This window comes from Lissotriton vulgaris, chromosome 1_1, assembly GCF_964263255.1.
Source record: "Lissotriton vulgaris chromosome 1_1, aLisVul1.2, whole genome shotgun sequence".
Taxonomy (NCBI): Eukaryota; Metazoa; Chordata; class Amphibia; order Caudata; family Salamandridae; genus Lissotriton; species Lissotriton vulgaris.
The window spans coordinates 34,548,772-34,571,329 of NC_141685.1; the positions used below are offsets into that span (position 1 = coordinate 34,548,772).

The 22,558-nt window shown below is 44.8% G+C and overlaps 1 protein-coding gene across 2 annotated transcripts; it reads left to right on the forward strand.

Annotated features, from left to right (window-relative positions):
* The first annotated feature begins 19,015 nt into the window (after positions 1-19,015).
* Positions 19,016-21,590, forward strand: LOC147737075 (uncharacterized). 2 transcript variants are annotated; one of them, XM_086963430.1, is made up of 5 exons: positions 19,016-19,237; positions 19,322-19,590; positions 20,011-20,110; positions 20,195-20,802; positions 21,055-21,590. In XM_086963430.1, the coding sequence occupies exons 1-5, from the start codon at positions 19,107-19,109 to the stop codon at positions 21,228-21,230; spliced, it is 1,284 nt and encodes a 427-aa protein (XP_086819556.1). In that variant the 5' UTR covers positions 19,016-19,106; the 3' UTR covers positions 21,231-21,590. The 2 variants fall into 2 exon arrangements, with proteins under 2 accessions (XP_086819556.1, XP_086819524.1); XM_086963398.1 differs by having other exon boundaries at positions 19,016-19,541; positions 19,794-21,590.
* The last annotated feature ends 968 nt before the right edge of the window (positions 21,591-22,558 follow it).

Consider the following 22,558-nt stretch of genomic DNA (forward strand, 5'->3'; position numbering starts at 1 on the left):
TCTCTAACCTTTTGCAACACTTCATCTAAATGAAATACATGCTGAGTTTCGTTCCTTGAGAAAATTAAAATATCATCCTGGAAGCATTTGACAAATTCATCCAAATCTCTAAATATCTGGAACATCACTCTTTGGAACACTGACGCCGCCGACGCCAGGCCAAATGGCATTCTCGTATATTGGTATAGGCCAAAAGGCGTAATTAACGCTGTGAGTTTCTTTGACTCCTCCTCAAGTTCTATTTGGTGGTATGCTGATCGCAAATCTAACATTGCAAATATCTGGGCTCCCTCAAACATTGATACAACTTCGTTAATATTTGGCATTGGGTGACAATATTAGAGTTGAGAGCTCTAAGGTCAACACATACTCTCCATTTTTGATCCGGTTTGCGGACCAAAACTATGGGGGAAACCCACTCAGCCGATTCAATAGTTTCAATAATCCCCTCATCTGATAATTCTTTAACATATCCTTCAATTCTTGTCCTACACTAATTGGAACTCCCCTAATTTTTTGTTTGATAGGTGTGGCATTTTCCTTTAAAACTATTCTATGAGAGAAATCCTTTAATTTCCCTAACTTGTCACAAAACACATTCTTGTAACTGTTTACCAATTTCTTCTCTTTATCATTACAGTTATCGTTGTTACCAATGGTGGCAATCTGATTATATAGTGTATCATCACATAAAGAACTTAAAGAACTACCGCCCCATCTCACTCCTCCATTCCCTGCCAAAGTCATTGAGAAAGCCGTCAATAATCAGCTCGCCGCCTTCCTTGAATCCAACAATTCCCTCGACCCCTCACAGTCTGGCTTCCGAGCCAATCACAGTACCGAAACCGCCCTCATCGCAGCTACAGACAACATCCGAACGCTACTGGACAACGGAGAAACAGTTGCCCTCATCCTACTCGACCTCTCCGCCGCCTTCGACACAGTCTGTCATAGCACCCTCATACAACGCCTCAGCAATGTCGGAATACAAGGAAAAGCTCTGGACTGGATCATCTCGTTCCTCGCCGGAAGGACTCAGAGAGTACGCCTCCCCCCATTCAAATCAGAGGCCACCGAAGTCATCTGCGGCGTTCCACAAGGATCATCTCTCAGTCCCACCCTCTTCAACGTTTACATGAGTCCAACATCCATCGCGCGACAACACAACCTCAACATCATCTCCTACGCAGACGACACCCAGCTGATCCTCTCCCTCACCAAAGACCCAAACACCGCCAAATCCGTTTAAAACTAAACTCGGACAAAAACAGAAGTACTCATTTTAGGATCATCCCCCTCTTCCTGGGACGACTTATGGTGGCCACCGGCCCTGGGCACAGCACCCACACCTACAGATCACGCACATAACCTGGGCTTCATACTAGACTCCTCCCTCTCGATGACCAGACAAGTCAACGCCGTCTCATCTTCATGCTTCAACATCCTACGCATGCTCAAAAAAATCTTCCGTTGGATCCCCACCGAAACAAGAAAGACAGTCACCCACGCACTGGTCACTAGCTGACTGGATTATGGAAATACCCTTTACGCCGGAACCACAGCCAAACTACAGAAAAAACTCCAACGCATCCAAAACGCCTCAGCCAGACTCATACTGGACATCCCCCGTCAAGCTCACATTTCCGGTCACCTGAAAGACCTCCACTGGCTCCCCGTCAACAAGAGAATAATGTTCCGTCTCCTCACCCACGCACACAAGGCCCTCTAGGACCTAGGACCCGAATGCCTCAACACAAGACTGTCCTTCTACACACCCACCCGCCAACTACGATCATCCAATCAAGCCCTCGCAGTAATTCCGCGCGTCCATAGATCCACCGCTGGAGGAAGATCCTTCTCCTACTTAGCGGCCATAACCTGGAATTCCCTCCCCACTCACCTCCGCCTTACACAGAACCACCTCTCCTTCAGAAAGCAGCTTAAAACCTGTCTATTCGATAAGTAATGCACCCACCCTCCCTCAAGCGCCTTGAGACCCTCTGGGTGAGTAGTGCGCTATACAAATTCCTGAACTTGAACTTGAACTATAAAGTGACTGGTTCTTTTGCTCTTGGATTCAATATAATTCCTAGTTTATATTGATCACGCCATCCCAGGACATTAACCCCTTTCCTTGCAATGTACAGTTTAATATCAGTACTCCTATGCTTAAAACAGATTCTCACTCCAAAGTAACCCTCAACTTCAATCTGATTGCCTTCAAAACTTTCAGCCAAAAAGTCAGATGGTACTAAATTCTCTAAACACAATTGTTCAACTGCTCTACAAAATATTGATGTGTGATAATTGTCCACTGGGACCCTGAATCTACCATTAACACTATGTTCACTCCACAAACTCTAAAATCACCATTAGGTTAATTCCTAATATAATCAGGAACTCCATCAATAATAGAAACAACAAAACATCTATCTACTTTGTCTGTTTCATGTACAAGATTAGGCCTGTTTACTTCATTATTCGCAACACATGACACTGCACCTCTGGAGGGTGTGACATTACATCTAATGTCCCGACATACACTTGTGAAGTGCCCTACTCTACCACAGTTCCTACATTCCTTGTTGATTGCAGGACAACCCGGAAATGATGCTAAATGAGACTTATTGCCACATCTAAAACAAACCGCATTGTTCCGTGTTGACCCTTGAACATTCCTGTACATATTAGTGTTCGAACTTCCTCGATAGTTGTGTTGGAAACGTGTGGGTTGTCGTTGCATTTGGTTCTCATTTTTTGGTTTAATATAACAAACCTCCTCCTCTGCCATTTTTTATTTGCATTGTCTTTGACAACCTCCATCCATTTTTCCGACTGTTCTAATGCCTTTGATTCTGAATTTACCTCAGCCAAACTAGGATTTCCTAAAACCCATAATCTTTCCTGTATTTTTTTATTTTTAACATGTACTATGATTTGATCTCTTATCATTTCATCCGTTAACAATCCAAAATTACAATGCAAAGATAACGATCTCAATCCTGTGAGGAAGTCATCGAAACTTTCATCATATTTTTGCTCTCTAGTATAGAACTTGAATCTGTTTAAAGCAATACTTGTAACAGGATTAAATCTTTTTTCTGTTCTTAATAAAGCCTCATTATACACATTGAAATTATCACCGCTTCCATAGCTCTGGGAAGTAATTTGAGGCAATGATCTAAAAATAACTTGCCCCTTCGAACCTAAACAATGCAAAAAAATACTTTTCTTTCTTTCTGCCCTCATGCGTTCGCCATCTATAGCCTTCATATTTGTGATAAATTCTTCCTTCCATCTCGCCCAAGGCATGGGAGGATCACCCTTGGACTTCAAAAACTTTGCTGGGTGTCAAATTGCATAGTTACACGTTGTATTCAGAAAATGTAACTAGCAGAATTAAATACAGTATATATGCATCAACTAAGTTTTAAATGTGTAACTATATATTGTGTGATAATAGAATGATAATTGTTATACTATGACTCTTAACATATTAATATCATTTGAAAATACCCTATCATTTAAAAAAAAAATAAATACCACATTGTAAAGAAACACCACATTAGTTGTCCTTTGCGTTGAAATGAAGAGTAATCACTGTGTAGTATTTCTTCGTAGAACACCAGGAAGAGAAGCTGGCTAACTTTGAGGAATAAATTGTTGCGTAGTGTTTATTTGTAGTTTACCAGGAAATGAAGAATAAATTGCTGCGTAGTGTTAAACTGTAGAAAACAAGAAAAACGAAGCATTTAATGTTGTGTAGTCTTTAGATGTAAATCACCGTATTTTTTCGTGTTTTGTTTAAGAACAGTTGCCCCGGTGATAAAAATGGCCGCTGATGACATCAGTCGTAAGCGTGCTATGTCCTGACGAAGATCAACGCGCTGACTTGTGTAACGTCTCGACGGAGATCAACGCGCTGAAATCATTGCCAAAACTCGGTTGCCATGGACGTTCGTCGGTGTTGGAATTCTGCAGTGCCGCTTAACAAGCGTGAGTGAAACTCAAAAGATGCAACAAACTCCCAATGTACACGATGGGGTGCCAAAGTGATTAGAACTGTTCTGCATGGTTGGATTTAAACACTCAGGTCGTGTAACTGAACACTGTCATACATTGAAATACGAGTTTCAGCAGGTCACTTAGAAAAGCATTAAAATGACGCTGCACTGCCACGAGTAAATTATAGGCAGGAAGTTAATCGCATTTAAATGTCTTTTCTTCCTTAACGATGTTAAACGATGTTGAAAGCATAAGAACAAGTAAAAACATATAATCCAAAGTATTGATGTAAGTATCTCAAAAGAAGTAATTTAAGTCAAGTATCAGTTAATAAGTAATGAAGAAATCTTCTCAATTAATCCAAATTCTTGTTAGAATACAGCAGCAGGTGCCATCAGTGCACAATTAATGAAATATAATACAACTGCCGCTGGTGCTATCCATGCACAAAAATAATTAAGCATGAATATTTTTGAAACACATTCCGTACCTATGCTGATCAAATGATTGGAGTGTACCTTGGTTCTTCTCCCTCGTCGCCAAAATTGTTGAAATCAATCCAGGAATCAAATAAATTAAGTTGTAGTTTATTGTCCAGCACAGCATTAGTAGCCTCAATGCTTCAAGCTTCAGATGCAACTGGCACTCTATCTCTAAACCACCATTCCAGAATACAGAATGTCATTGGAATATAAACATGGTGCACGGACAGGCAGCTCAGGAACATCATGATGTCACTTGGCAAGATGTTTATGAACATAAAAGAAATATGCTAAAGAATGTAACACGTTGTGTAAGCAAAAGGCAGATAATTCAGTTTCAGATTTCTTTACACGCTTTGAGGAGGCATTCCACGACTTTAGTGGCCAGCCATTGACAGATGACACGGGTAGGCATCTGTTTGACGATAAATATGTCGCAAATCTGTTGCCAGGAATAACTAGTCGCCTAAAGGCCAGTGAGAGTTCATGGACTACATCTTCTCCGGTTTCTCTTTTGACTAAGGCGCAGTATATTGAACACCAGGAATTAGAAGCGAAGGGTAATGAGGATAAAAAGACTAAAGAGTTAAAAACGAAGGTTATGTTGGCTCAGGCTTATGGTCCGCCATCTAGAGGTAATGATATAGGTGGACGTGGATCTTGTGGTTCGTCTTTTCCTTCCTATACTCGTTCGAATTTGTCTGTTGACCAGTGTGCATATTGAAAGAAAATTGGACATTGGATTTCTGATTGTCCAGTACTGCGTGCTCAGCAGTGTCCACGTGAACGGGGACAAATGACAACTCGTTCAGGATATTCAGGACCTAGAGGAAGCACGAATGATCGTGCTAGTTTTTTTTTTTTGTAAATCTATTTTTATTGTTTTCATTCAAAACATCGGCAAGAATATCAGAATGCATATAATCACATGTTACAGTTAGCTTACATAACCATTTAAACAAATCCTCGTTAAATCCTACATTAAACTGGCTGACAGCAATTGAAACATTAGGCAGTCTACTCGGCACAGTTCCCTTACACATCCCCGAATTCGTCATCGGAACTGTCCTCATCAAAATCAGGTATCGGCTCACATATGTCCCCCCGGTATGTATTCCATGCTGCCCATATTTTGGTCCATTTCCGGGGGCATTTCCGGTTTATGTAAACTGTTCTCTCAGTCAACATAGTAAGGTCCATATCTCTACACCAGGTCGCCAGCGATGGCAGTCCCAGCGTGACCCACTTTTGCCCAGGACGCGTAAGATCATTGGGTTCCCACATGTTTAACAGGCATCTGCGCGGCTCGGGTATAAGCGACACTCCCATTGTCAGTGATATCTTTCGTAGTACCTTTCGCCAGTAATCAGCCATCATTGAGCAGTCCCATAGCGTGGGGAAGAAGGACCCCTCCTCCCCACACCCTCTAAGGCAATATGGATGTTGTCCCCTGCCCATTTTGTATAGAGTGCTTCTAGTATGATATGTGCGGTGTAAGATCTTAAGTTGCACAAGTCTGAGCCGTGAGGGTTAACCCACTTCCTTGGGCGAGGCCAGGCCCTCCTGCCATTCTGTTTCATCCATGTCTCCCACGTCAACCGCCCATCTTTCTCCTAGTGAGTTTGTAGGGTCCAGCAGGTTATTGATTAGTTTACGATAAGTGAAGGATGTGGCGCGCTTTGGCATGTGGTCTGTAAGTAGTCTGTCTTCCAGTGGGGAAGCTTCAGGGACCTCAGTATCCTGCGGCAGTACCGCCAATAGTGCGTGTCGTATTTGTGTATATCGGAAAGACTCAGTTGGAGCAAGGGCCTGCTGTTGCCTGATCTGGTCAAATAGTATTACATTCCCTTTGTTCCACAAGTCTCCCACCGTGGAAACCCCTATATTGTCCCATTGGTCAAATCCCTTGCTATTTCTCAAGTGCCCTAGTTGCTTAGTGTCCCAGAGTGGGGTAAGTAGGGTAATAACACCCTTCCATCCCAGCCGTGTCAGCGCTGCGTGCCATAGCATGGCTGTGTGTTTTGTTGGACCCATCAGCTTCACAGCTTGTCCTTTCTTGTATAAGACCGCAAGCATATTTCCTGTGCCCAACTCAGCCCTATCAGCCCTATCAGCCCTGTATGCTGGGTCGGCCTGAGAGGCATGTATCCATTGATTAACAACTTTGAGATGTGCCGACCAGTAGTACAATTGGATGTTGGGGAGCGCTATCCCTCCATCATACCATCCTCGATTCAGTTTTGCTTGGGCTATTTACGCCAGTCTGTTGCCCCAAAGTAGTGTGGATACCTGCGCAGCTATTTGTTTAAAGTATTTAAGTGGTACTGGAAACGGCGTGTTTTCAAGGGCGTATAAAAACCGAGGCAAGGCCATCATCTTGAATAATGCTGCCTTCCCCGTCAGGGGAAGTGATTCCAAATGCGCCACATCTCTCTTCAAGTGCTCCAGGGGGGGTGCCAGGTTTCTGGAAAAGAAATCCGCTGGGTCTGCCGTGATGTGAATACCTAAGTATTTAAATGAGTCCTGTGAAACTACAAGTGGGCAATTCACAGGGAGCTGTGGTGCGGGACCGTTTAGCACGTATAGAATCGATTTAGACCAATTGATAGTGTACCCAGATATCTTTCCGAAACTATCACGTGTCTCAAGGAGCACTGGTATGGAGTTTTCAGGGTCTGTTAGGTACACCAGAATGTCATCAGCATAGAGGGAAAGACGGTCTTCCCACCCCTCCGCCCACCGAACACCTCTTAGTAATGGATCTACTCTAATCCACGTCACGAGGGGTTCCAATACTAACACGAAAAGGAGCGGCGACAGGGGGCATCCCTGGCGCGTCCCTCTCGCCAGTGGTATAGCGTCCAATATGTGCCCATTGTCCGTTACATACGCCAGTGGTCCGGTGTACAGGAGGCGGATCCACACACAAAACTTACGGACAAATCCCAAATGAGGAAGGACCGCGAAAAGGTAACCCAACTCCAGCATATCAAATGCCATCCTCGCATCTAGGGATATGACAACCGCCGGCTCTGACAGGGCTGGTGCCTGAGCCAGTGCTCTATGCAAGTGTCTGAGGTTTAGCGCAGTGTTTCTATTTGGCATGAGGCCTGATTGGTCCGGGTGAATTAAATGTGGGAAGTGTGCCATCAGTCTGTTTGCCAGTACTTTAGCAAACATTTTTGCCTCTGCATTGAGCAGGGCGATAAGAGTTACACTCGGACGGAGGTTTACCGGGTTTCGGGATGGCCACTATTGTGGCCAGTCGCTGGTCAAGCGGCAGTTTGCCTCTATCTAAGCTGTCGGTGTACATTCTGAGTAAGTGTGGACTGATAGTGTCCGCCATCTGTTTATATAATTCTATCGGGATCCCGTTGGGTCCCAGCGCTTTGCCCAACTGTGGCGAGCGGGTTGCGGCTTGCAACTCGTCCTCTGTGAGATCCGCCTCTAGCTCCAAGGAAGCCTCCTGCGTTAGTTTGGGCATTTCTATACCTTTTATGGAGGCCGCTGCCTCAGCCTCGGACATTCCCGATGCCGATGTATAAACATCTCGGAAATGCCCTGCCAATGTGAGTATTAAGGCCCACGGGTCTGTTGTGAACTGTCCCTCTGCTGCCTGTAGTTGCGCTATTCCCTTAGTGACCCGCTCTCGCCTATCAAGCCAAGCCAGGAGCTTTCCTGCCTTGTCCCCTACATCATATACCTTATGTCTGGTTGCTGTGAGGTTGGACACCGTCTCTCTTTTCAGATGATCCCTATACTGTTGTTGTTTGAGGTGCAGAGTGTGCCTTGAGTCAGGTGTGGGGTCCGTCGAGTGGTCTGTTTCGACTGAGTGTAATTCTAGCTCTAGATCCATTAGTTCTTTCTGTTTTTCTCGTTTGTGTCCCGTAATGGAGACTATTGCCTGCCCCCTAATGACCGTCTTGTAAGCTTCCCATAAAACTGACGGGGAACCAACAGATGCAGTGTTTTCCGCAAAGAAGTATTTTGAGGGTTTGCGGATTTCTTTTCAAATTTACGGGACTTGTAAGTATCTGGGGTAGATAGGGTAAAGCCTCTTACGGGACATGTGGTGGTAGGAGTAGGTTAACACTACTGGTGAGTGGTCTGATATACCTCTGGGTTTGATCGTAATGTCATCAACGTTCTGCAGATTGGTTTCCGATGTCAAAATATAGTCTATTCTGGATAGACTGTTGTGTGCATTTGAATGAAACGTGTATTGTCGCGTTGTGTGATGGGTATGCCTCCAAATTCAACCAGCCCCAGTGCCTCCATGAAACTCTGCAAGCGAGAGACTCCGGGTGCCTGCGTCCTCACCGGCTATCTGTCTAACTTAGCATCCATTGTGGTATTAAATCCCCCCGATAATAAGGTCTCCTTCCGGCAGGTCTCCTCTTGCCAGTGGTATAGCGTCCGATATGTGCCCATTGTCCGTTACATACGCCAGTGGTCCGGTGTACAGGAGGCGGATCCACACACAAAACTTATGGACAAATCTCAAATGAGAAAGGACAGTGAAAAGGTAACTCCACTCCACCATATCAAAAGCCATCCTCGCATATAGGGATATGACAACCGCCGGCTCTGACAGGGCTGGTGCTTGAGCCATCGCTCCATGCAAGCGTCTGAGGTTTAGCGCAGTGTTTCTATTTGGCATGAGGCCTGATTGGTCCGGGTGAATTAAATGCGGGAAGTGTGCCATCAGTCTGTTTGCCAGTACTTTAGCAAACATTTTTGCCTCTGCATTGAGCAGGGCGATAAGAGTTACACTCGGACTGAGGTTTACCGGGTTTCGGGATGGCCACTATTGTGGCCAGTCGCTGGTCAAGCGGCAGTTTGCCTCTATCTAAGCTGTCGGTGTACATTCTGAGTAAGTGTGGACTGATAGTGTCCGCCATCTGTTTATATAATTCTATCGGGATCCCGTTGGGTCCCAGCGCTTTGCCCAACTGTGGCGAGCGGGTTGCGGCTTGCAACTCGTCCTCTGTGAGATCCGCCTCTAGCTCCAAGGAAGCCTCCTGCGTTAGTTTGGGCATTTCTATACCTTTTATGGAGGCCGCTGCCTCAGCCTCGGACATTCCCGATGCCGATGTATAAACATCTCGGAAATGCCCTGCCAATGTGAGTATTAAGGCCCACGGGTCTGTTGTGAACTGTCCCTCTGCTGCCTGTAGTTGCGCTATTCCCTTAGTGACCCGCTCTCGCCTATCAAGCCAAGCCAGGAGCTTTCCTGCCTTGTCCCCTACATCATATACCTTATGTCTGGTTGCTGTGAGGTTGGACACCGTCTCTCTTTTCAGATGATCCCTATACTGTTGTTGTTTGAGGTGCAGAGTGTGCCTTGAGTCAGGTGTGGGGTCCGTCGAGTGGTCTGTTTCGACTGAGTGTAATTCTAGCTCTAGATCCATTAGTTCTTTCTGTTTTTCTCGTTTGTGTCCCGTAATGGAGACTATTGCCTGCCCCCTAATGACCGTCTTGTAAGCTTCCCATAAAACTGACGGGGAACCAACAGATGCAGTGTTTTCCGCAAAGAAGTATTTTGAGGGTTTGCGGATTTCTTTTCAAATTTACGGGACTTGTAAGTATCTGGGGTAGATAGGGTAAAGCCTCTTACGGGACATGTGGTGGTAGGAGTAGGTTAACACTACTGGTGAGAGGTCTGATATACCTCTGGGTTTGATCGTAATGTCATCAACGTTCTGCAGATTGGTTTCCGATGTCAAAATATAGTCTATTCTGGATAGACTGTTGTGTGCATTTGAATGAAACGTGTATTGTCGCGTTGTGTGATGGGTATGCCTCCAAATTCAACCAGCCCCAGTGCCTCCATGAAACTCTGCAAGCGAGAGACTCCGGGTGCCTGCGTCCTCACCGGCTATCTGTCTAACTTAGCATCCATTGTGGTATTAAATCCCCCCGATAATAAGGTCTCCTTCCGGCAGGTCTCCTCTTGCCAGTGGTATAGCGTCCGATATGTGCCCATTGTCCGTTACATACGCCAGTGGTCCGGTGTACAGGAGGCGGATCCACACACAAAACTTATGGACAAATCTCAAATGAGAAAGGACAGTGAAAAGGTAACTCCACTCCACCATATCAAAAGCCATCCTCGCATATAGGGATATGACAACCGCCGGCTCTGACAGGGCTGGTGCTTGAGCCATCGCTCCATGCAAGCGTCTGAGGTTTAGCGCAGTGTTTCTATTTGGCATGAGGCCTGATTGGTCCGGGTGAATTAAATGCGGGAAGTGTGCCATCAGTCTGTTTGCCAGTACTTTAGTAAACATTTTTGCCTCTGCATTGAGCAGGGCGATAAGAGTTACACTTGGACTGAGGTTTACCGGGTTTCGGGATGGCCACTATTGTGGCCAGTCGCTGGTCAAGCGGCAGTTTGCCTCTATCTAAGCTGTCGGTGTACATTCTGAGTAAGTGTGGACTGATAGTGTCCGCCATCTGTTTATATAATTCTATCGGGATCCCGTTGGGTCCCAGCGCTTTGCCCGACTGCGGCGAGCGGGTTGCGGCTTGCAACTCGTCCTCTGTGAGATCCGCCTCTAGCTCCAAGGAAGCCTCCTGCGTTAGTTCGGGCATTTCTATACCTTTTATGGAGGCCGCTGTCTCAGTCTCGGAAATTCCCGATGCCGATGTATAAACATCTCGGAAATGCCCTGCCAATGTGAGTATTAAGGCCCGCGGGTCTGTTGTGAACTGTCCCTCTGCTGCCTGTAGTTGCGCTATTCCCTTAGTGACCCGCTCTCGCCTATCAAGCCAAGCCAGGAGCTTTCCTGCTTTGTCCCCTACATCATATACCTTATGTCTGGTTGCTGTGAGGTTGGACACCGTCTCTCTTTTCAGATGATCCCTATACTGTTGTTGTTTGAGGTGCAGAGTGTGCGTTGAGTCAGGTGTGGGGTCCGTCGAGTGGTCTGTTTCGACTGAGTGTAATTCTAGCTCTAGATCCATTAGTTCTTTCTGTTTTTCTCGTTTGTGTCCCGTAATGGAGACTATTGCCTGCCCCCTAATGACCGTCTTGTAAGCTTCCCATAAAACTGACGGGGAACCAACAGATGCAGTGTTTTCCGCAAAGAAGTATTTTGAGGGTTTGCGGATTTCTTTTCAAATTTACGGGACTTGTAAGTATCTGGGGTAGATAGGGTAAAGCCTCTTACGGGACATGTGGTGGTAGGAGTAGGTTAACACTACTGGTGAGTGGTCTGATATACCTCTGGGTTTGATCGTAATGTCATCAACGTTCTGCAGACTGGTTTCCGATGTCAAAAAATAGTCTATTCTAAATAGACTGTTGTGTGCATTTGAATGAAACGTGTATTGTCGCGTTGTGTGATGGGTATGCCTCCAAATTCAACCAGCCCCAGTGCCTCCATGAAACTCTGCAAGCGAGAGACTCCAGGTGCCTGCGTCCTCACCGGATATCTGTCTAACTTAACATCCATTGTGGTATTAAATCCCCCCGATAATAAGGTCTCCTTCCGGCAGGTCTCCTCTTGCCAGTGGTATAGCGTCCGATTCATAAAGTCCCCTCCCTCTTGTCCTGCCGTGTGGGGCTGTAGATGTTGGAGGAGGGAGGAAAGCCACATAACACGATCCCGAAAAATTGATCGGCAACCATGTGTAGGCTCTATCATGACAGACAAAATATGTACCTTGAGCTGGTATTAACAGAGGAGAAGTCTGAGATGAAAAAGTATAAGTATGGTTACAAGTGCTCTTTCCTAATTGGGCTTTGACATTCTGACCATTCCGTTGCAAACAGTAATGGCCTCGACGGGGTAGAGTCCAAACGGGTCGAGATCTTTTTCGTCCAGCCCTATCTGTAAGGCTGTTTTTGTATCGGGTCAAGTTCCAACCATCATATGCTTGCTTCTCGTCAGGTGGGATCTTCCCACCTTCACCAGTATTCTTTGTCATGGCTACTATTCCCTTCATCAAGGGATCGTGACCAAACATCAGTATTAACAGGGTATCGAGGTTGGTGCTCATATGCGTTGGAAAACATGGCCAGAAACGCCCAGGAGGATCCTTCATAAGAAAACGGCAAGACTAAAAATAGCATCCCCTTATCCGTGCTGTGAGGCATGAGCCCACAGACCCAACAATCGGTGGTGTTAGTGACCAGTTGATGCTGATGCAACAAATGTATGAATGAATTGTTAAAGTATTCCGTTCTCCTGGTCTGTTCATGTTCAGAGAGGGTATGTAGCTGGTGCGGGGAGACAGTAGTGTGAAAAGATATAGGGTGAGAGGTGGGTGTAGGTACAGGTATTGGCTGCAAAGTGTGAGTAACCCAACCCACACAAGCTAATAAAACACATAGAAAAATCAAAACACATAATACTACGCCACATCTACTAAACAATAATTTACAATATTTCTTTTTCATTTCTGCTCTTTTATCATTTTCCGATTCACCAGAATTCATCCTCTAAAGTATTGCTCGTGGCAATCTTCCTATCTCACTTAGTTGTGGTTATTAGCCGTCCTATGACACTGCTGGTCCTGCAGGCCTATTGCCACTACTCAGGTCACAAACCAAGTCTCCTACCATGACCCTGCAACTTAAATTGGATGATTCCAGTATCACACAGGAAAGGAGAGAAAAAAATATATATGCTATTCAAAATTTGAAATGTAAGTTCAGAAAAAGGAAAGGTTTTCAAATGTCACTTGTCTTTCTAGGCCTTAGATTGTATTTGTTTTTGTTCGGCACAGTCTGGTCCTGAAAAAGTATCTCTGGATCAGTTGTATCTATTTTGAGATGCGATGGTACAGCTTCTTGCAAAACATCATCGTCTTCCTTCTCAGTCCGAGTTCATTCTAGGTGTGCATCGCCAAAAGGTACAAACCGGGGGACCCTTTCTCCTTCAAAATCACCTATACCTTCGCGGACCCACTGGTCAAAAGGCAAAGGCAAGGGTACCTTTTTGCAGTGCACACCATGAATCCAGTTCAGTTCTTTTTCTCAACAACCTTCACGGCTGTACGTGTCTTGGCGGTCCCCAGCGGGGCTCCAGATTCTTTTTTCTTTGAAAATTCTTCAGACACACCCAGTCCCCAGGTTGGATGGTGTGCCCGGGATCGGAAGAGACCTGAGGCAAAAGCGTCTTGTACCTGCTGATGGAGAACACGCAATTTAGTGGTGATGTCATGCAAATAATCAACCAACATTGGATACTCTATATCAGAGTACTTTTTGTGCCTAGGGACACCCCAGACATTAGCCTGATATCCGAACACAATTTCATATTGGCTAAGTCCCACACGAGAATGAACAGCTTTTTGGGTGGACAAGAGAGCCAAAGATAAAGCATCGGCCCAGGCAAGACCCGTGCTGGCCTGTATCTTTGCAAGTTTAAGCTTGAGAGTGCTATTATAGCACTCTACCAAACCCGCTGACTGAGGGTCATTTGCCGCATGGAATTTCTGCTTAATACCAAGACCTGTACATACTTTCTGCATGATTTGGCCCACAAATTTACTTCTATTGTCACTCCAGACAATTCGAGGTAAACCAAACCTCTGGAAGTATTCCTTCAGAAGGACCTTGGCTGTAGACAAAGCAGTATTATCCTTTAGGGGGTAGGCCTCTATCCATCTAGAAAAAGGCACACACCACCACAAGGACATCCTTTAGGTTATTGCATCTCTCCATATGAATGTAGTCTATCTGCAACACCTCAAAAGGATATGTTGGGGGAGCAAAATGGCCTGCTGGAGTTGGTGTCCCTCTTCCTGGGTTATGCATTAAACAATGCAATGCTTAACTAGATTGTCTGCACATTTAGGGATTCCCGCATTCTGCCATACCGGAGCCAAAAGCTTGCATATTCCTTTCACACTGATGTGGGCTGGACCATGCGCCATAGTCACTACTGGAAGTACATAGGCATCTGGTAGCAGCCAACGCTGATGTTCCGACAATTCTATCCAACACCCCGTCACATCTAACATTCCCATACCATCTTTCCACTTACTTAATTCTTTCTCTGTAGCCTCTTCCTGAATCATTTTCACACTTTCTATTGTGTCCTCACACATTCCTCCTTGACTGACCCGTCTGGCAGGTCCAGCAACATACATACGACTTGTCACATCTCTAGCTGTATCTTTTGCTATCTGATCCGCGAAAGCATTTCCTTCACCTACGTCATCAGTGATCCTCTTATATGCACTGCACTTCACAATCGCTATCTGAGTGGGCAAGGCAAGTGATTCTAAGAGGTCATTTACTAGCTGGCCCTGCTGTATTTTAGTACTGTGTGAGGTAAAGAATCCTCTTTCCTTCCAGAGGCGGCCAAAACTATGGACTACCCCGAATGCGTATTGGCTATCGGTGAACACATTCACTCTTTTATCTTTAGCCAATACACAAGCTCTAGTCAGAGCTATCAATTCAGCTGCTTGGGCTGAATTCTTCCTAATGCGTGCTGTTTCTACAATTGTATGCAAGGTGGTAACAGCATAGGCCCAAGGGATCCAGAGAATTGTAGATCAACTTCCTATAGATGGTTGAGATTGCTTTTTCGGTCAGGGGATTAGTTAGCAGCTGGTCCTCCAGTGGGAATGCATCAGGCAACTCCCCCCCCCCTTCCCAGATGTTACCTTGCAGAGCGTGACCCACCTGCAAATGTCAGAACCGTTTTTAGTCTCCTAATTCATACCAACCGGACCATCGAGTTGCACCTCCACCAGCAAATGGTCTGAGATTCCACCTGCTATGTGCGTAGCGGCCCTAAAGTCATCTTTAAGGACAGTCCGGGTGAAAAGGTAGTGCAGGCATGCTAGACTACTATGAGCTGCAGACAGGTGCGCCCAGTTCTGATACCCTCTTGCGCTCTAGGGGCATTTATGAGTATCATGAATATAGTATAGGGTCAGTTCTGTCACTCCAGTTACCCCCAATGCGTGTATGCTCTGTCGTAAGTGCCTCACCCTTTCACAGGATGAGTCAGTCTTGTCTGGGTCTCTTTCCTGTTTCCCGGCATTTGAATGGCACCTCCGAAGCCTCGCGAGAGCAGTGACCCACCAGCAGGTTTTGTGGAGCGCTTTTGTCCTGGATATAGTGCTGCATTCAGTAGGGCACCCACTCTCTTTTCTTTGCAGTTGCCTGAAGATCAGGAGTCCCAAGGTAGCAGTCACACCTGGCCTGTCTGTAAGTGCAGCCCCCTCTGGAGGCCTGACCATCAGCAATTGAGCCCACATTGTGGCCGGCTGGACCACAGGCATAAGCTCAGACAGGGTGTTTGACACTGGAGTAGTTGTAGTCCCTCATGGACCTCTGACACAGAGTAGTCAGAAATTCAGCAGCTAAAAGCCCAACACAGGCTCTCCAAGAAGTCAGTAGATTCAGACTTTGTTGTGTTAGGAATTTGGCAAATGCAACCTTGAATGGGCCTGTTGGCAGCACACAATCATCCTACTGGGCCTCAACAATCATGTTGTCGTAGAGTTTTATTTTCTGCCTTGAACTGTTGGGAGAGACTTGGCATCCCTCAGACTAGCTAGTCTTGCTGGATGGCTTTCCGGCTCGCCCTACAGATAACGAGGATGTGTCGGACCTTGCTTTTTCCAGGACAGCCTTGTCCTCCTGCTGGATAGTGAAACTCCCTTTCTTTTCTTACCAGACAGGCAGGCTTCTAGGCAGACTTCTAGGCTCTTCAGGACAGTTGCACAGCTTTTCCATTAAGTAATTCAGCCTACAGGTGATGTCCATTCAATTTAGATAAACTGTCAGGCTGACACCATCCCTGGTGCCACAGCAGGCACCTGCGTACTTTGTAGAGCACATTATTCCTTGGTAACGGAGGACTTTAAACTCTGGTATAAATGAGGGATAGATGGTCCCACTTGTATACACAACTGGCAGGCAGGAGATGGTGTTTACTCTGTCGCACTCTCACATTGCATTTATTCTACGCGCACCAACACCCTAAAAATGCACTTGATGTTATCGCAAAGTCTGGGCACAGGTATAGAAATGGAGCATTACATGGGTGTGTCAGTAGAAAGCCACTCCACTGACCATGATGCAAAGATCTAATCAGGCTATTGATCCTTACAACAGGGTGCATTGCCATCACCGCTCTAGCTGTTAAACCCATGACAGTCCTCTGCCTTAAATGAGGGCACACTTGGTGTGACCCTCCAGGTCACATGACCGGTCCAAGATCTCCTATAGTCCCTTGTTAGAAGTTGCACAGTACTGGGGTGGCAGAAAAATCTCATGTAATTGTTTTGTGGTAGATTTATCCCAGTAACGTGCAGTTACAGTTTTGACGCAATGTACTGGGGAGTTGCCACGAGGAACAGATTCTTCTGCCTTTCAAACCACATGCCATTCACTATTTCATACTGTTTTTCTGCTTTTATTTACCACTTGTTTTAAGCAGGAGGTAGATATATGCATGTGGTTGGTTGGGGGGGTGGGGGGAGGGGGGGGCGAAGCAGGGGAGGGAAGGGGAAAGATATTTCTAACAGAGGGAAGAATTGTGTGTTTCCCCCAGTTAGTAAAAAAACAGCATAGGTCTTGGCTGCTTCTGCTGCACCGAGTCTTGTGGGTCTTTTCAGTCTAATTTTTCTGTCTGGAAAAAAATGGTGTCCTGTTTCTCTAAATCCAGGTGCAGAAAAGCCTAACGACTGATAATCAGGTGGAATAAAATGAACACATGAAAGTACTCCTTAATTTCATTGCCCTTGATTCATACTCTGGACCATAGTTGAGGGATAGGTCTAGGCATAGTCCTCGCAACACACAATAGATTTGCGTGCGGCAGAGGCCAGAGCTCAAAAGTCAGGTTACCAATACAAGTAGGTGGTAACTCAGGGCAGGGGGAAACGCCTGTTGTCCGTGGAGGGGAAATTCCCATCCTAGAAATCTACATTAAAAATTAATTAATAGTATTCTATTTTCAATATCTTTTTGGTGCCAGTCCATATGACTTTAATGTCTGCTTTTGGGATTCTATGTTACAAGTCCATAGGGTACATGTATCCTTTCTGAGCTTAATAAAATGTTGGAATTTCTACAAATACTCACTCCTAGATCCAAGTACTCTCAGGCTACCATTCTACTCTCTGCTCTGTCTGAAGAACAGCTCAACACTTTCAAAATTTAGCAATTCTGCTTTGATATGGCTTGTAAATTATTTTTGGGGATATTTACATGTATTAACTATTTAATTTTAATACTATAGGTGATTGAAATTACGGACGAAGAAAGCAAGATTTAGCACCAGCCAACTGAATGTTAGTGCTATAAGAAGGATTATTTTGAAAAACTGAAGGACATCCAGCATTCTAAGTTTAAACAATTTCCAAAATCTAGGTGTAGCGAGGAAGTGGGAGCTGAGGAAAGTACTATACCTGTAAGTGAAGTCTCTAATTTTGCATTTCATTAACCTAGAGCAAAGGCATATCTGTCCACACAGCATCGGAAATAGTGCCAGAAAGACCAATCACAACGTCCTCATCTGAAATATTATCAGAAAGACAAATTGCCTCAGCATGACAGAATAACGTTCATCTAAAGCACGCATGATCTAAAGCATCATGTAATTCCAGAGAAGAAGCACACACTGCATAAAAGAAAGATATAACAAAAGGTTTCTTCTGCAAACCATCAAAGAAAATACACTGAAAGAAGACTCCGAAGCTGACAACCTAACAACCAAAAGATTGGAAAATCACCTTTGTTCAACAACTGTTGTAACCAGTTACGCAAGTTTGAGACTATCTGCCTCGGGATATAACACCTCGACCCACTCTGCTCACTCTGGCGAAAACGTTAAAAATTCACCACTTTATTGTGTTGTTCATGACCATCTCAGATTGTTTCCTTTTTATTGTGTACTGTTCTGTAATTCTATGTAAATCGCCTCAACCTTATCTGTTGTGCAGGAGTGATATTTAAAACTGTTAAATATCAAAATGGATTAAATGAGCACCGTTGCGCTAGCTAATGTAAATAAATCCTTGTCTTCAGAACTACAATCCTTAACCTTACACCAAACACAGAACGGGTAAAAGGAACTGATGTTCTGCGACTGATGAGCCACAATATTACTGTGCATGTTCTAATGTTCTCAGTTACTGCCATTACTCCAGTGCAAAAAGGTACTTCTCAGTTTAATCATTAAATATCAGACTACCACCTTATCACTGCATTGCTAAGAACCTATACAAATAGATTTGAGAAAAACTTCAGTCACAAAATAAGTTGCTGCCGGAGAGGCTATAACCAAAAGACTAATATCTGTTACAAACATTTCGACCGGTGTTACAGGGCTGCATCCAGACATATTTTGCTCAATTCATGTGTTAAGAAGATTACACACAATATCTTTTAGAGATAAATGCTGAACATTATCTAAACAAGCCCGACTCTAAAATCGGGTTCACTCTTACTGTGGCATATAAGCAAGAGATAACTAAATGTAGAGATATTGACTCTAGGAATACATATTTTAAAAACACGGGCTTTGAGAACAATTTCAGTGTTCAAACCCGCCTCAATCAAAGCAAAATAACCCAAGTTGGGGAAAAAGTTACCTGTGCCAAAAAAGATTCAGCCATAAATCTCATCTCACTGAATTTGAGAGAATGCACACTGGGAAAATCCTCTCTCAGTGCTCTGAATGCCAAAAAAGTTTCAGCCGTAAATCTAATCTCACTACGCATATGAGAATCCACACTGGGGAAAAACCTTATCAGTGCTCTGAATGCCAGAAAAGGTTTAGTTTCAAACCGCAACTTTATCGACATGCATTAACCCACTCTGCGAAAAACCCTTATCAGTGCTCTGAATGCCAAAAAAGTTTCAGCAGTAAATCTTATCTCACTGAACATATAAGAATCCACACTGGGGAAAAACCTTATCAGTGCTCTGAATGCCAGGAAAGGTTTTATAACAAACAACGTCTTTCTCGACATGTAATAACCCACTCTGGCGACAAACCTTACCAGTGCTCTGAATGCCAGAAATCTTTCATTTACAAAAACAATCTCACTAACCATATAAGAACCCACACTGGGGATAAACCTTACCAGTGCTCTGAATGCCAGAAATGTTTCAGTCAAAAATCCAGTCTCATTAAGCATATAAGAACCCACACTGGGGATAAACCTTACCAGTGCTCTGAATGCCAGAAATGTTTCAGTTGCAAAGGCAAACTCACTGTGCATACAAGAATCCACACTGGGGAAAAACCTTATCAGTGCTCTGAATGCCAGAAAAGGTTTTGTAAAAAACAAAGTCTTTCTCTACATGTATTAGGCCACACTGGGGAAAAACCTTACCAGTGCTCTGAATGCCAGGAAAGGTTTGGTAACAAAGCAAGTCTTTCTCGACATGCAATAACCCACACTGGGGACAAACCTTATCAGTGCTCTGAATGCCAAGAAAGGTTTTATAACAAACAAAGTCTTTCTCGACATGCAATAACCCACTCTGTGGAAAAACCTTACCAGTGCTCTGAATGGCAGAAATATTTCAGTGAAAAAAGAGACCTTACTGTACATACAAGGACCCACACTGGGGAAAAACCTTATCAGTGCTCTGAATGCCAGAAAAGGTTTTGTAAAAAACAAAGTCTTTCTCTACATGTATTAAGCCACACTGGGGAAAAACCTTACCAGTGCTCTGAATGCCAGAAATATTTCAGTAAAAAAAGAGACCTTACTGTACACACAAGGACCCACACTGGGGAAAAACCTTATCAGTGCTCTGAATGCCAGAAAAGGTTTTGTAAAAAACAAAGTCTTTCTCTACATGTATTAACCCACACTGGGGAAAAACCTTACCAGTGCTCTGAATGTCAGAAATATTTCATTAGAAAAATAGGACTTATTATACATATAAGGACCCACACTGGAGAAAAACCTTATCAGTGCACAGATTGCAAGAAATGTTTCAATACCCAACCCGAGCTCACTCGGCATAGAAGAACCCACACTGGAGAGAAACCTTATCAGTGCCCGGAATGCCAGAAATGTTTCATTGACAAAAACAGTCTCACTCATCATATAAGAACACACACTGGGGAGAAACCTTTTCAGTGCTCTGAATGCCAGAAATGTTTCAGTGTAAAAATCAGACTCACTAAACATACAAGAATCCACACGGGGGAAAAACCATATCAGTGCTCTGAATGCCAGAAAAGGTTTTGTAACAAACAAAGTCTTTCTAATCATGCAGTGACCCATTTTGTGGAACAACCTTATCAGTGCTCTGAATGCCAGAAATGTTTCAATGAAAAACGCAATCTCACGGTGCATGTAAGAACCCACACTGGGGAAAAACCTTATCAGTGCTCTGAATGCCAAAAATGTTTCGGTTTAAAATATAGTCTCACACAGCACATAAGAATCCACACTAGGGAAAACCCTTATCAGTGCTCTGAATGCCCAAAACATTTCAACAGTAAATCACTTCTAACTGCACATGTGAGATTCCACACTGGGGAAAAACCTTATCAGTGCTCTGAATGCCAGAAAAGGTTTTGTAACAAACAAAGTCTTTCTAATCATGCAGTGACCCATTCTGTGGGACAACCTTATCAGTGCTCTGAATGCCAGAAATGTTTCAGTGTAAAAAGCAGTCTCACACGGCACATAAGAATCCACACTGGGGAAAAACCTTATCAGTGCATTGAATGCCACAAATGTTTCACTGAAAAAAGACATCTCACACTGCATATAAAAACCCACACTGGGGAAAAACCTTAGAGGTGCTCTGAATGCCTAAAACATTTCAACCGTAAATCACTTCTAACTGCACATGTGAGATTCCACACTGGGGAAAAACCTTATCAGTGCTCTGAATGCCAGAAATGTTTCGGTTTAAAATATAGTCTCACACAGCACATAAGAATCCACACTAGGGAAAACCCTTATCAGTGCTCTGAATGCCCAAAACATTTCAACAGTAAATCACTTCTAACTGCACATGTGAGATTCCACACTGGGGAAAAACCTTATCAGTGCTCTGAATGCCACGGTCCATCACTTGTTGTTTTTGCAATTGCCGCCCTAAGTGCGCTGGGGATGCCCAGACGTGGGTCCCAGGCACTCCACACCACTTGGAGTCAAGCTAGCCGGGCTGATGAGAGGTGTTACCTCGAAACCGGTCCGGTCCTCGGATGCTTAATTCCGTTCTGGGAAAGACATGGCTTTTGTAGTTCGGACTGGACTGTTCCCATGGGGCAACAGGGTCAGAGCTGATTTGCATATCGCCATTGTCTAACCCAGGGTGGTGTGGAGTGCAAAAAAACGATGGATTTGGGCCCAGATCTTTTGACTGGGGGAATGTGTGACATTGATCCACATTCGGTCCATCACTTGTTGTTTTTGCAATTGCCGCCCTAAGTGCGCTGGGGATGCCCAGACGTGGGTCCCAGGCACTCCACACCACTTGGAGTCAAGCTAGCCGGGCTGATGAGAGGTGTTACCTCAAAACCGGTCCGGTCCTCGGATGCTTGATTCCGTTCTGGGAAAGACATGGCTTTTGTAGTTCGGACTGGACTGTTCCCATGGGGCAACAGGGTCAGAGCTGATTTGCATATCGCCATTGTCTAATCCAGGGTGGTGTGGAGTGCAAAAAAACGATGGATTTGGGCCCAGATCTTTTGACTGGGGGAATGTGACATTGATCCACTTTCGGTCTATCACTTGTTGTTTTTGCAATTGCCGCCCTAAGTGGGCTGGGGATGCCCAGACGTGGGTCCCAGGCACTCCACACCACTTGGAGTCAAGCTAGCCGGGCTGATGAGAGGTGTTACCTCGAAACCGGTCCGGTCCTCGGATGCTTGATTCCGTTCTGGGAAAGACATGGCTTTTGTAGTTCGGACTGGACTGTTCCCATGGGGCAACAGGGTCAGAGCTGGTTTGCATATTGCCATTGTGTAACCCAGGGTGGTGTGGAGTGCAAAAAAACGATGGATTTGGGCCCAGATCTTTTGACTGGGGGAATGTGTGACATTGATCCACATTCGGTCCATCACTTGTTGTTTTTGCAATTGCCGCCCTAAGTGCGCTGGGGATGCCCAGACGTGGGT